This window comes from Chelonoidis abingdonii, chromosome 8 (genome assembly GCF_003597395.2).
Source record: "Chelonoidis abingdonii isolate Lonesome George chromosome 8, CheloAbing_2.0, whole genome shotgun sequence".
Taxonomy (NCBI): Eukaryota; Metazoa; Chordata; order Testudines; family Testudinidae; genus Chelonoidis; species Chelonoidis abingdonii.
In genome coordinates, this window is record NC_133776.1 from 28,150,655 (window position 1) to 28,162,929 (window position 12,275).

Below are 12,275 nucleotides of genomic sequence, written 5' to 3' on the forward strand. Positions count from 1 at the left end.
CTGTCCTCTGCTTCCCTTCAAACTGTTCTCTGCTCCAACACCAATCCTTTCTGCTCCAACTCCTCCCCTGTCTGATTGAAGCAGGGGTTTTTATCAGTTGACTGACTGCAGGTGCTCTAATTAATCTATAGCGAACTTTCTTCCCTCTACAGGGAATAAGGCTCCCTTCTAACCCTCGCCTGCTGCCCTCTGGCAATACTGTATCACAGTGTGACAAAGCTTCCCTACACAGCACAGCAAAGCACGTCAGGGATTATAAAGTTCACTAACATGCTGGGCTCTAATTGCCCCATATAGACCTTGCTGGCAGTCTCTAAAAGGTACCTGCTTCACATTAACATAGTCCTGTTTCGACGACATTAACGTGACTTAGGTACCTTTCAGAGAGCACCATCAACACCAGGCAGTAGATCCCAGCATGTTAGCACAAATCACATACCTCTAGTTAGCGTTGCCACCACCATCCAGACAAGCCCAAAGTTTCAGTCTTAAAATAAACTAAAGGTTTGAGCGGAGAGTCAGCAATCCCTCATTCTCAATTAAATAAATGTTTGTTAACCTTAATTTTTATTACAACATGCACCTCTATCTCGATATAACACTGTCCTCGGGAGCCAAAAAATCTTACCGCATTATAGGTGAAACCGCATTGTATCAAACTTGCTTTGATTCACCAGAGTGCACAGCACTGGCCCGTGTCCGGAAGCAGACAGCATGTCTGGCAGTGGCTCCTGGGCATGGGGTGGGTCAGGCTGCCCTTCCCTGTGGTACCACCCCCGAAAGTGCCCATTGGCCACAATTCCCCATTCCTGGCCAATGGGAGCTACAGTGAGTGGGTCTGCAGGCGAGAGCAGCACACAGGGGCCGCAGGGACGCAGTGCCGGCCGCTTCCAGGAGCGGCGCAGGGCCATGGCAGGCAGGGAGCCTGCCTTAGCCCCACTGCACCACGGGACTGGCAATCTTGCAGGCCAGACTGAAAGCCCTGATGGGCCGGATACGGCCCAAAGGCCATAGTTTGCCTTCCCCTGTTCTAAAGCGATAGAAATTACCCAAATGCCACCAAAATGTTAAAGCACAATAATCCTTTGTATTTCTATTAGCACATCAGAGTTTATAACTCCATTTTTTAACTGGCTGTTGTCTACCCACACAGCTCACTCTGGTTTTGTCCTGCAAGATTCAATGTGCCCTCAATATCTCACTGAAGTCAATGGAAATTAATAGGTTTAGAGGGCTGTGCAAGGTATGGCCCCATGACAGCAGCAGTCAGTTTGCCTTCAGCTCAAGAAAACATTGTTACATAACATCTTCTCCCAAAGAGTAAAAAGGCAACTTTGGATTGTTCCGTGAACACTAACATTTTTCTGTCATGACCCTTTTAGGTAACTTCCAGGTGGTTAGTAATTTGAGAGCTGGTTTTAATTACGTCAATCTACACATTAAAAAACCACAGACACATTTCTTTTAAAAACCAGCCTACGCAAAAGGGGAAAGGATTAACATATTATCAGATAAAGATGTGACTAGCTACTGAGACTAATCAAGCATTTTACAAAACTTTCTTCTAATGCTTCAGACTCCAGAATCTAAAAAGGAAGGTATGTATTTTAAATGCTTTTTATACATGTTAATATGTCCATATACATCAAGGTAAATATATTGCCAAATGCACTGAAAAACTAATCGGTTAAATATTAAAAGCACTAATGTTTTTCACTGCACTTATGAAGTATTACTTCATTATAACCATTTTGAATCTCTTGCCCTCCAGTAAAGCGGTCCCTGAGCCAAAGAGCACTAGATACAGCTCATTCCCGAGCTCATCTGAAATCAGGCAGAATAGTAATTGTGGAATGACACAGTGAATTCTCTCTCATATTGGGAGTTTGGTTCCCACCTTCTGTTGGCTCAGGAATAAAACCAACTATTTCCTCTGTACCTTGTGGGCACTCAACTTCATTTAACCTCAGGTTAATAATCTCTTTTTTGAGGAAGGTAATATCCTCCATTTGCAAAAGAGTGATTATAATAATGTCATAGATCTTCTATTTCTAGCCATGAGTAATTTCAAATATTTGCATTTTTATATGCACAATACACAGAGACCAAGTAATTAAGTTATATTGATTCATTGTCAACTGTTACTACTCAGGCAACATTTAACCTAGAATTATGTTTGATCACTAAAATAAACAGAATTTTTAGCAAATGAAAAAGATTGTAATATATAAATAGAAAGCTGGTATGGTTCAATGCTATTTCAACAAAGACTTGCTTCCCTGTCTTATTTCTCAGAAAAACTTTAACACACTCATTTCCCCTTCAGTCAACATGTTCCACTAAAGTCAATGCCAGTGTAGCAACTAAGAAAAAAAACAACCTGATATACAGTGGTAGTTTCAGATAGTTAAAATAATACTTAGGTTCCCATCTAAGCAAATACACTTTCCTTTCCCTAAATGTCCGATGAAGCCTGAAAATATGAAGCAAATGACTGACAGATTCTTTAAATATTTTCTGAGCTACATAAAATATTCTTCAAATATATTTTTCTTTTGTTCAACTAGAGGAATCAACAGTTTTAGAAATATTTAGTACCAAGCACTATTCTGCTGTCTCTCTGTATTGGATAGACCCTATATTGCTTTTGACAGAGGATTATTAATGTTTACTAATCCTATAATATTTTTTATATACACCAAGTATTTTTATAAACTAACTTAACTGGGAGGATTTGGGGAGGTTGGTTTGGTTTGTTTGTTTGTTCTTGGTTTTTTGAGTAAAAGTATCTTTTTTTAAAAAAGTTACATTTTAATGTGACCCCAATGAACTAACTAGCAAAACCAGGGCCAGTCTTAGGCGTAAGATGATCACCCTGAGTTCCAACTTTTAATGGTGCCCAATCACCATTGTGGAAGGCACATCCTTCAGTCTATTTAGTTATTTATTTTACCCTGCTGCTCCACTCATCTGTTGTTGTGTGGTTTTGTTTTGGGATTTATTCCTTTTGTGTCAACTGCTGGGTGACACTGAAAATGTTTTCCACCCTGAGGAGAAAACCTCCCAGGGGCAGCCCTGCTGCAGACACACAAGTAGCTTTACACACACACAAATAGCCCCATTCACTTAAAGGGACTGCTCACATGAGTAAACGTACTCAAGCAGAAGTGTTTGCAGGAAAGGGACCCAAGACATTTCAATAAATTGCTTAAACATGAATGAAACCCATGCAACATAATGTGAACTATTCCAGACACTGAAAAATACAAATACTTCAGTTTCACGAAAATCATTACCAAGTCTAGTCACACATTTTTGTGAAATTATACTGGAACCAAATTCTCACACTAATTATCTCTAATGTCTTATTTTTCTCTCTTTTTAGGTTCTAGATATCTTTAAGCAGTCAACACACCTTCCTTTTCAACAGGATAATTAAAAATGTCCTTAAGCAATATCTCAAATTGCAGTGTCTACAGACAAATGGAACCATTTACCTATTTTTACTACTTAATTTTCCTCATTGGATTTATTGGGAGTTGTTTTGCCCTATGGGCGTTCACTCAAAAGGATCAGAAACAAAAATGTATGAGCATCTACCTAATTAACCTCCTAACAGCTGACTTCCTGTTGACTATGGCATTGCCAGTAAAAATAATTGTTGACTTAGGTATCGCCCCCTGGAAACTGAAGATATTCCACTGTCAAGTCACAGCTTGCCTCATCTATATTAACATGTATTTATCAATCATATTTTTGGGACTGGTGAGCATGGACCGCTGCCTTCAGTTAATGCACAGTACTAAGATCTATCGAATCCAAGAACCTGGATTTGCTAAGATGTTATCTGCAGTTGTATGGATAATGGTTCTCCTTATAATGGTACCTAACATGGTAATTCCAATCAAAGAAATAGAACAAAAGCCTACTGTGGGGTGTATTGATTTCAAAACAACATTTGGAAAAGATTGGCATGTGTTTACTAATTTTATATGTACAGCAATATTCCTGAATTTTTCAGCCATGATACTTATTTCCAATTTTCTTGTTGTTAGACAACTTTACCGACACAAATACAGTGAGAGTTATGCAAATGTAAAGAAAGCTCAGGTAAATATACTGTTAGTAACGGCAGGCTACATCATGTGTTTCGTTCCTTACCACATTGTTCGGATCCCCTATACTTTGAGCCAGAGTGATGCTATAACCGATTGCCTTCTGAAACAATCCCTCTTTAAAGCAAAGGAATCCACTCTGCTGTTGGCAGTGTTAAATCTCTGTTTTGATCCTGTTTTGTATTTTTATCTTTCCAAGACATTTAGACTGAAAATTACTGAGACTTTTACAGCACATAAAGAAACAAAGACTCTCATGGGAGAACTAGTACACTGAGAAGAGGCATATTACGAAAGTGTTGTAGTATTTCAGCCTAGACTACTAACGCTGTGTGTGCTTATGTATATACAACTTCTGTGTGTTTGCTGAACATGACTAACAGTGTCAATAAAATTACTGTCAAACCCTAACCCTGGACAGAAGGAAAGCTTAATGATGGATCTGGATCACTATTATTTTACAACTTCATACACCGATTTGGAATATTATACAGTTCTGTCTATCAAAAGACCTGGTACTAGTTACAGGAATATTTTAACACACTGCTTAATTAAGAGCATATCAAGTCATACTAAAGACCTACCCAAAAAATACCTATGAAGCATGATCCAAACTTGTTTTGTAATGCAATTTATCAAAAAAGATCCAAACATATTTACTAAACGTTTATGGATTAAGGTTATCTGGACTCACCTTTACTACATAATAATAATGTTAAATGCTTCCTGTATTAATTTACCTACTATAATAAAGGAAGAATGTACTCAACAGCAACTGATAAGTTGCAACGGCTTTGCACAGCCATAATTTGACCAAGCACATTTCAAAAGGCACTTTCTCTAGAAAGTAATTTTAAGCTGCACTGATTTAAAATGCACTCTGTATCTGCTTATATTGCGCCGGAAGTTGCTTACAAATACATTTTTCCATCTTGTAATACTCATCTTTTTTCCCCATTTTGCTACTTCATGGAGTATTAAAATTGTGGAAATATATGTTACTACAGTAAAATTCTCAGGTTAAATAGGATAAATTGAACAGCACATAAAGTCACAGGACAAAATGTAAAATACTCAATTTTTCTTTCTGTATGTTCATGATTTTTATAAGACTTTTTAAACAAAAGATGACACCAATAAAATAGCTACATGGTATTTACATCTTAGACATTTAGAAAATAAAACATCTTAAACGTACAATAGTCAAAGACTAATACAAGTTATTGCCAGTCTAGATTCGTTCTAATGGTAAACTAAAAATACTTCAGAAATGTAACAAAAACTAGATTAACAAATTTATTTGGGCATAAGCTTTCGTGGGCTAGAACCCACTTCATCGGATGCATGGAGTGAAAAATACAGGAAAAAGAGCAGGTATAAACACATGAAAGGATGAGGGTGCTTTACCAAGTGTGAGGTCAGTCTAATGAGATAAATCAATTAACAGCAGGCTATAAAGGGAGGAAAAATAACTACTGGAGTGGTAAGAGTGGTCCATTACAGAGAGTTGACAAGAAGGTGTGAATAACAGTAGGGAGAACTTGGTATAGGAGAACTTAGGTTTAGGTTTTGTAATGACCCAGCCACTCCCAGTCTTTATTCAGGCGTAATCTGATGGTATCCAGTTTGCAAATTAATTCCAGCTCCGCAACTTCGCATTGGAGTCTGTTTCTGAAGTTTTTTTGTTGAAGAAGAATTGCCACTTTTAGGTCTGTTATTGAGTGACCAGAGAAATTGAAGTGTTCTCCTACTGGTTTTTGAATGTTATGATTCCTGATGTCAGATTTGTGTCCATTTTTTTTTTTTGCGTAGAGACTGTCCAGTTTGGCCAATGTACATGTCAGAGGGGCATTGCTGGCACATGATGGCATATATCACATTGGTAGACATGCAGGTGAACGAGCCCCTGATGGTGTGGCTGATGTGGTTAGGTCCTATGATGGTGTCATGTATTTATACCTGCTCCTGTTCCTGTATTTTTCACTCCATGCATCTGATGAAGTGGGTTCTAGCCCACAAAAGCTTATGCCCAAACAAATTTGTTAGTCTCTAAGGTGCCACAAGGACTACTTGCTGTTTTTGCTGATATAGACTAACACGGCTACCACTCTAAAAAACTAGATTGCCTTTGTTTACTGATCTGTAAAATGTATTCATATTTTGACCAACTGTAAACAAGCACCCAACATTATTCTAGACAGACAGCTCATCCAACATCTAATAGCAAGAAATCAAGAGTAAGAAAATTCAACCCCAGTCATCTTATATTTTTAAAGCAGAGATGATTATAGGTGCCACATCACATCTTACCTCTTGATCTGATAGCTACAATACTTGGTGGAATTTTGTACTGTCTTTTTAAAAATTTCAGTTTTCCTATGTTTCGAATGAACATTTCTAGGCTGAGACACATGCTCAGCCTCTAGGCTTATTCAGTATTTGGCCACTCTCCTAAAGCTGCCAACACGGGTGTGTTTGGAATGGTGGGTTTTCTAGGGTAGGGACATATGTCAATTTGCTCCCTTCATTCCTCAAATGGCCTACAGTTAAATGTGGGGGGGGGGGGGGAAGAGACCCAAGGAAGAAAAACCTACGTTAATTCTTCAGTCCTACACATTTCACCATTACTAATCTCAGACATTCTGATTCCCTTATTTCTCAGCTATACCGTGAATTGTGACTCAGAAAATGAAACAGCAAAACTGGTACCAATGTATTGGTAATTTAACCAGACAGCAGTCAACTAATTCTACAGAAAATGAAAATTCCAGTGACTAAAAGTATTCTGTTTTCTATTCAGTATAGTTGTTTATTTGATCCATAACCCCTACATGAGTATTTTAATGCAGTACTCATTTTCTTCATCTAGCATATCACCATGTGTTATTATTTCCTATGCTTAGGTCTATAGGTAAACAGCTGAATGACTGCACGCAAGGCTCATTGAAATATAAAACACTTATAAAGCAACCAAAAAAGATCCTTGCTGCATCTTGCATTATCTTGTGTCCTAGATGTGGTTCACATTTGGGCACAGTAATACAATGCATTGCACAACAGGGTTAAGAATAAAATTAGTGTCACAGCAACTGTAAATATAATATTTTGGGGTCAAAGTTACCCAGTGTAGTAGGTGCTGCTGAAGGTCATCACTTTAGTAGCGCCACCATGGGCAAGGGCAACTGTGGACTGGACAGACAGGGGTACTCCACCTGGGCAAGGTGCAGCAGAGATAGGCTCTGTGCTGACTCTGCAGAGGCCATCACAGAAGTTTGAAGGCAGGCCCGAGGAGAGGCAGGCTAGGCCACTAAGTCCACAGTTGCAAATGTCTGTATAGGAGCTGTGTCTAGAGTGAAACTTTAATTCTAACACAGAGGCTGTAGTGGCAGCCAGGAAGGGAATAACAAAACTATGCAGCACCGGCAAGTGTGTGGTTTCTGTCCTGCCAAGATCCACACAATTCCCCAAAGTCGATTGGGTCATTTGCAAGGAGCATGGGAATCTCATTCTTAATGCAGGAACACAGACTGTTCATCTATATCTCCAGCTTGGTCCATTAGGAAGCTCTAGTCAAAAAATGCAATAATCTAAAAAGTACAACAAACCTAATTTTTAAACACACATATTCCATCATCATCAAAAATAAACCAGGAAAAAAAATTTTAAATGACCAAGTACAGGAAGTCTTAAGACTATACAATTCTTCAGAAAGAAAAAAAGTAAAGACAAATATTAATATGAAGTTAACACCTGTTAACAGGTCTTAGTGACATTACTGCAGATATTTGTTTAGGAGGCCACATACGACATAACCAGCTTTTTCTACTCCAGTGAATCCTGGGAATTTCTAGCAAAATCTAAGTAAAATAAGCCTTATGTTATATTTAAGTGTTTATACTACATTCATCTAGGGTTGCCAACATTGTATTTCAAAAATAAGGAACTGTTTTCTTAGCATTCCTGCCTCACCCTTCCTCCCAATATTATCATCAGTATCATTATCACAACAAACAACGACAAACAACAAAATAATAATTAGCAGCACCTACCTACGTTTGCCAGCGGTATTGCTTGCAGCTTTTTGCAGTCCTCAGCAACTCCTGACATCATTGTACAGAGGTGAATAAATAAAGGATCTCTCTTTGAATGAAGGACTGTTGGCAACCCTACACTCATCACTCTAGCAGCTGAGCACCTTCAGTATTTAAGCATATTTGGGGCTTAAGAGAGGCTTCAGTGGTGCCCCAGACCTCTGCTAAGTGATAAATCTTGCCCTCCAAGCGGTTTTATTCTTTTATCTAAGTGCTTTACCATCTTCAATCTATACATTTACATATAAAATTAAAATGTAAAGCGTTAACTTACCAGAGGTATAGGGAAGTGTGTTGCATATTGCAAATGGCGAAGGTGGTCATAACTGGATGGAAAAATCAGTTCTCTCAGTTTTTCCCTCTTCACTGACTTCTCACTGTTAATTGAAATTCTTCTGTGTAACAAAGAGTTGACATTCTCACAAGACTCCCCAGGCACTGGAGAAAAAATCTAAGTAATGTAAAACAAATATTTTAAGATTACTGGAAACTAAAACATTCACAATTCAACCATTGCATGATAACCTTGATTCTGCTTCTATTTACCTCAGTGAAGATGCTCAGGATTTAAACCATCATGAGAATAGAGAATCAGGCTCAACATTTAAAAATAATAAATTATATAACATTACCCCAAGTATTTGTACAGTCTGTATTTACAGACTAACAGTGCTTTGATATGCTGGAGATGGCCTAAGGGACAACTGTGGAAATCAGTGAAAGCTCCCCAATGTAGAAATAAAGCAATGAAGGTGGGTGTGTGGAGATTATGATGCAATCGCCAATACTTTAACACTACAAGGATTGGAAATGAAAGAATATTGGCCATATGACAATAATAAGATGGTTCTAATTAAGAATCATGGAGAACACATTTTTGTGCGAATAGCAAGCAAGGGGCAAAGAAATGCATAGTGTGCAGAAAAATCAAAAATTAAACCTACTGGAAACTCCGAACCAAAATCTGTCTTAAAGTCACTCTTGTCTACATCATCAAAAATATTAGTGGTTCCTGAGTCAATGCCCATATGTTCCATAATACTATGTTCCTAATAATCACCAGAGAGAAAAAAAACACCAGTCAGATTATAATGAAAATTCTGTTTGATTGGTCATAAAGCCAAAAATTCCACCCATTTAAAATTAATAATTTATTGTTTAAAATCAAGTAAAAACAAACTATTCCTACTGTCAATATTCACAATATTCCCTAATTTATAAAAGGTTTTCTAATTCATACCCATATACCAAAGATAACCAAGGACAGACTGATTGAAAAGGAGACAAAGACAGATCTCGTTCACCAACAATCAGCATATATACTAGGGTGACTCTGCCCATAAGGGCTCCTACAGAACTCAAAACTGCTTCTACCAGTATTGCTACCTGCCCTCCTTTGATGGATAGTACTGCCTCTGATGCATGTGTCCCTGTGGACACCACAGGGTGTAATCTGAACATATCCCATATCCTCAAGTTTCAATCAGGTTGTGAGACTGTGGGAGCTCAAAAGGAAACTGAGGAAATGCAAGCAGCAGACCTTTGGTACTATATGGGCTATGCTACAGGATGATTTCACCTCAGCAAATTAAGGATCTGACGTAAGGCGCACTGAAGTTAATGACAGTTTTTCCTCATTTACTTTGATCTGCTTTCCTGAAATTCAGAGATTCCAGCTGGGATAGTACATGTAAGAAGCACTGCCTTGCATTATCATCTTCAGCTGAAGAGAATTCATTATACCTGCACTGCAGCTGGGGTATTTCAAAGCACCGAGATAGACACACATTTGACCTGGGACGCCAAATGCAACAGATTCTTTTCCTTTTCAACCTTTTTTCCAATTATTAAAAGATCAGGTTTGAAGTTCTGCATTCCTTGTGTCTGTTTTTCATAGAATATCAGGGTTTGAAGGGACCTCAGGAGGTCAACTAGTCCAACCCGCTGCTCAAAGCAAGACCAATCCCCAGACAGATTTTTTTTGCTCCAGATCCCTAAATGGCCTCCCCTCAAGGATTGAACTCACAACCCTGGGTTTAGCAGGCCAATGCTCAAACCACTGAGCTATCCCTCCCAGCTACTGACACTAAACCTTGAATGCAAGAGAAATAAGTGAAGATGTGTATTTTTACCTCCAGTTTCATATCATGGTCCTTAGAATAGTGTTCATCCACAGTTTCTCCAGCAGGTGAGCGTAGTCGAGTGGTTGCAGTAACTGACAAGTCTCCACGCGATATTAAAGTGCACATGTAAGCATCATGGGAGAAAACATCATGTCGAATAAACTCACAAAACAGCAGCACCACATTCACAAATTCTGTCTTCTCATATTCACTGTTTGGGTCAGCTACCAAAAAAAATAATTGTAATTTAAAACATAAATTTACTCTTCAATTCCACAAAAAAAGTCTTTAAAACCATTTTTAAACCATAGCTGTTTTTTATTTTTGTCTTCTAAGAACTGCTTTTCTTCTCTACATAATAAGCCAACTCTAATCCAGTGCTGCACAACTGGCATACTTAGACTTGTTACCAGGGCATCTTTCTGAAGAACTTTCTTCTGGCAGTTTATTCCAAAGCATTCTGCTCATAGACTTCTGCCCACATTGTATTACTGGCAGTTTATTCACTGCTCTCCTTTTTTTAATGTATTTCTACCATGTTTAACAATGTATGAGCATATTACATACTGTAAAAATGGACATACTAGGATTTCTCTCTCTCCCTCTCTCTCCTCCTCCCTCCCCTCACCTTGCCACAGAAGTCCTCATGATTTTATTATGTTTCTGTCTACAGGGGCATTTTAGGGTGACTATATGAAATTATGTTCTTACTAAACACCTTTTGAACACAAACCCTTAAATCCTTTGAAATATTTTAGAAAACTATTTGAAAGATTATTTTACTACTGATAAATGTTACTCCTGTATCTGAGGTGGAGGAGGAGTTTATTAAAAGAAAGAAATGATCATCCACTTTTGCCAATGAGTTACCATTAGCTGACAAAGAATCAAGAATGAATAATCATTTTTGAAGGCGATTATTTTACTTAATATTTGCATTTGTCACAACAATATTAAAATTTTACTCAGTTTGTAACACATTAAGCATTTCATGTTTGTAATCATGCAGAGATAGCAGAAAGTAGCTCTTCACCACAACTTCTTTAATAGGAAACAACATCTCCAGCTAGCCACAAACTCAACTCATCAACAAGTATTTGAAATCAAAAGGAAGTTACACTGTAAAATCTGAAACTAGTTCAAAATACAACCATTGTTCTACAAACAGCAATAATTTGCAGTAACATTAAGCAATTTATGGATGAATGAGCAAGTTTGGTTAGGTCACTCCTAACTTTTGGCAAACAAAGGCCTTCTTTTACTTTTTACCCCAATGCACCTTTTATAAACGCTGTTCGTTGTAGTTCTCAATATAGTACACTATCCCACTTAGGTTGTTACAGGCCAGTTATGCTATCACTTTAAAACAGAACTACCAGAAGTGTACACCTGCAAAACTAAAGTGAAAATTGCAGTTCATTCCTGGGAAGGAAGCCGAAGCTCACTGAAAAAATGTTAGGTATAAAATTAAAACAGTCTAGGTTTTAAAAAAAAAAAATTGTTCAAAGGGCAGATAAAATTGCACACAGCTTCAAAAGCAGAATCCCCCAAATGCGGAGAAGTGCTAACTTAGAGGAGTGAGAGAAGTATCTTTTTTAAAAGTACAATTATAGTATAGCAATTTTTCCCTCTATTAATAGATACCATCTACATAATATTCTCATTCTTGGAGACCGAGTATCTCACACGGTATCTCAAAAGTATTCAAGTACAATACATTCTGCAGCAACAAGAAGGCATGATGCAAACCCACACTGAATGATTTCAACATACTTCTGTTTTATGTTTCAGATAGAAAAGAGCAGGGAAGGAGAAGATACTTCAAAACACCACCAGAAAGGTCTAAGAAACTTGACCTTCATAAAATGATTAATTCAAAATTAAGCTCTCTCAAATCCCCAAAATGAAAAAAAAATCTCTAAAGAACAAGTGAACTAGGCACCCCT

General features: G+C 37.8%; 2 protein-coding genes across 2 annotated transcripts in view; one reads left to right on the forward strand and one right to left on the reverse strand.

Moving 5' to 3' along the window:
- MED12L (mediator complex subunit 12L) overlaps positions 1-12,275 on the reverse strand; it is a 324,753-nt gene that overhangs the window by 214,976 nt on the left and 97,502 nt on the right. The window contains exons 13-15 of the mRNA XM_075068471.1: positions 10,339-10,553; positions 9,151-9,255; positions 8,481-8,657 (exon numbers count right to left, since the gene is read on the reverse strand). Of these exons, the coding sequence (XP_074924572.1) occupies positions 8,481-8,657; positions 9,151-9,255; positions 10,339-10,553 (497 nt within the window). The remainder of the gene's footprint in view (positions 1-8,480; positions 8,658-9,150; positions 9,256-10,338; positions 10,554-12,275) is intronic.
- Positions 1,491-4,798, forward strand: GPR171 (G protein-coupled receptor 171). The gene is made up of 2 exons (XM_032806220.2): positions 1,491-1,598; positions 3,386-4,798. The coding sequence occupies exon 2, from the start codon at positions 3,442-3,444 to the stop codon at positions 4,390-4,392; it is 951 nt and encodes a 316-aa protein (XP_032662111.1). The 5' UTR covers positions 1,491-1,598; positions 3,386-3,441; the 3' UTR covers positions 4,393-4,798.

Coding starts and splice junctions, on each gene's coding strand:
- GPR171 (XM_032806220.2), top strand. CDS start 3,442: ATGTCCTTAAGCAATATCTCAAATTGCAGTGTCTACAGACAAATGGAA.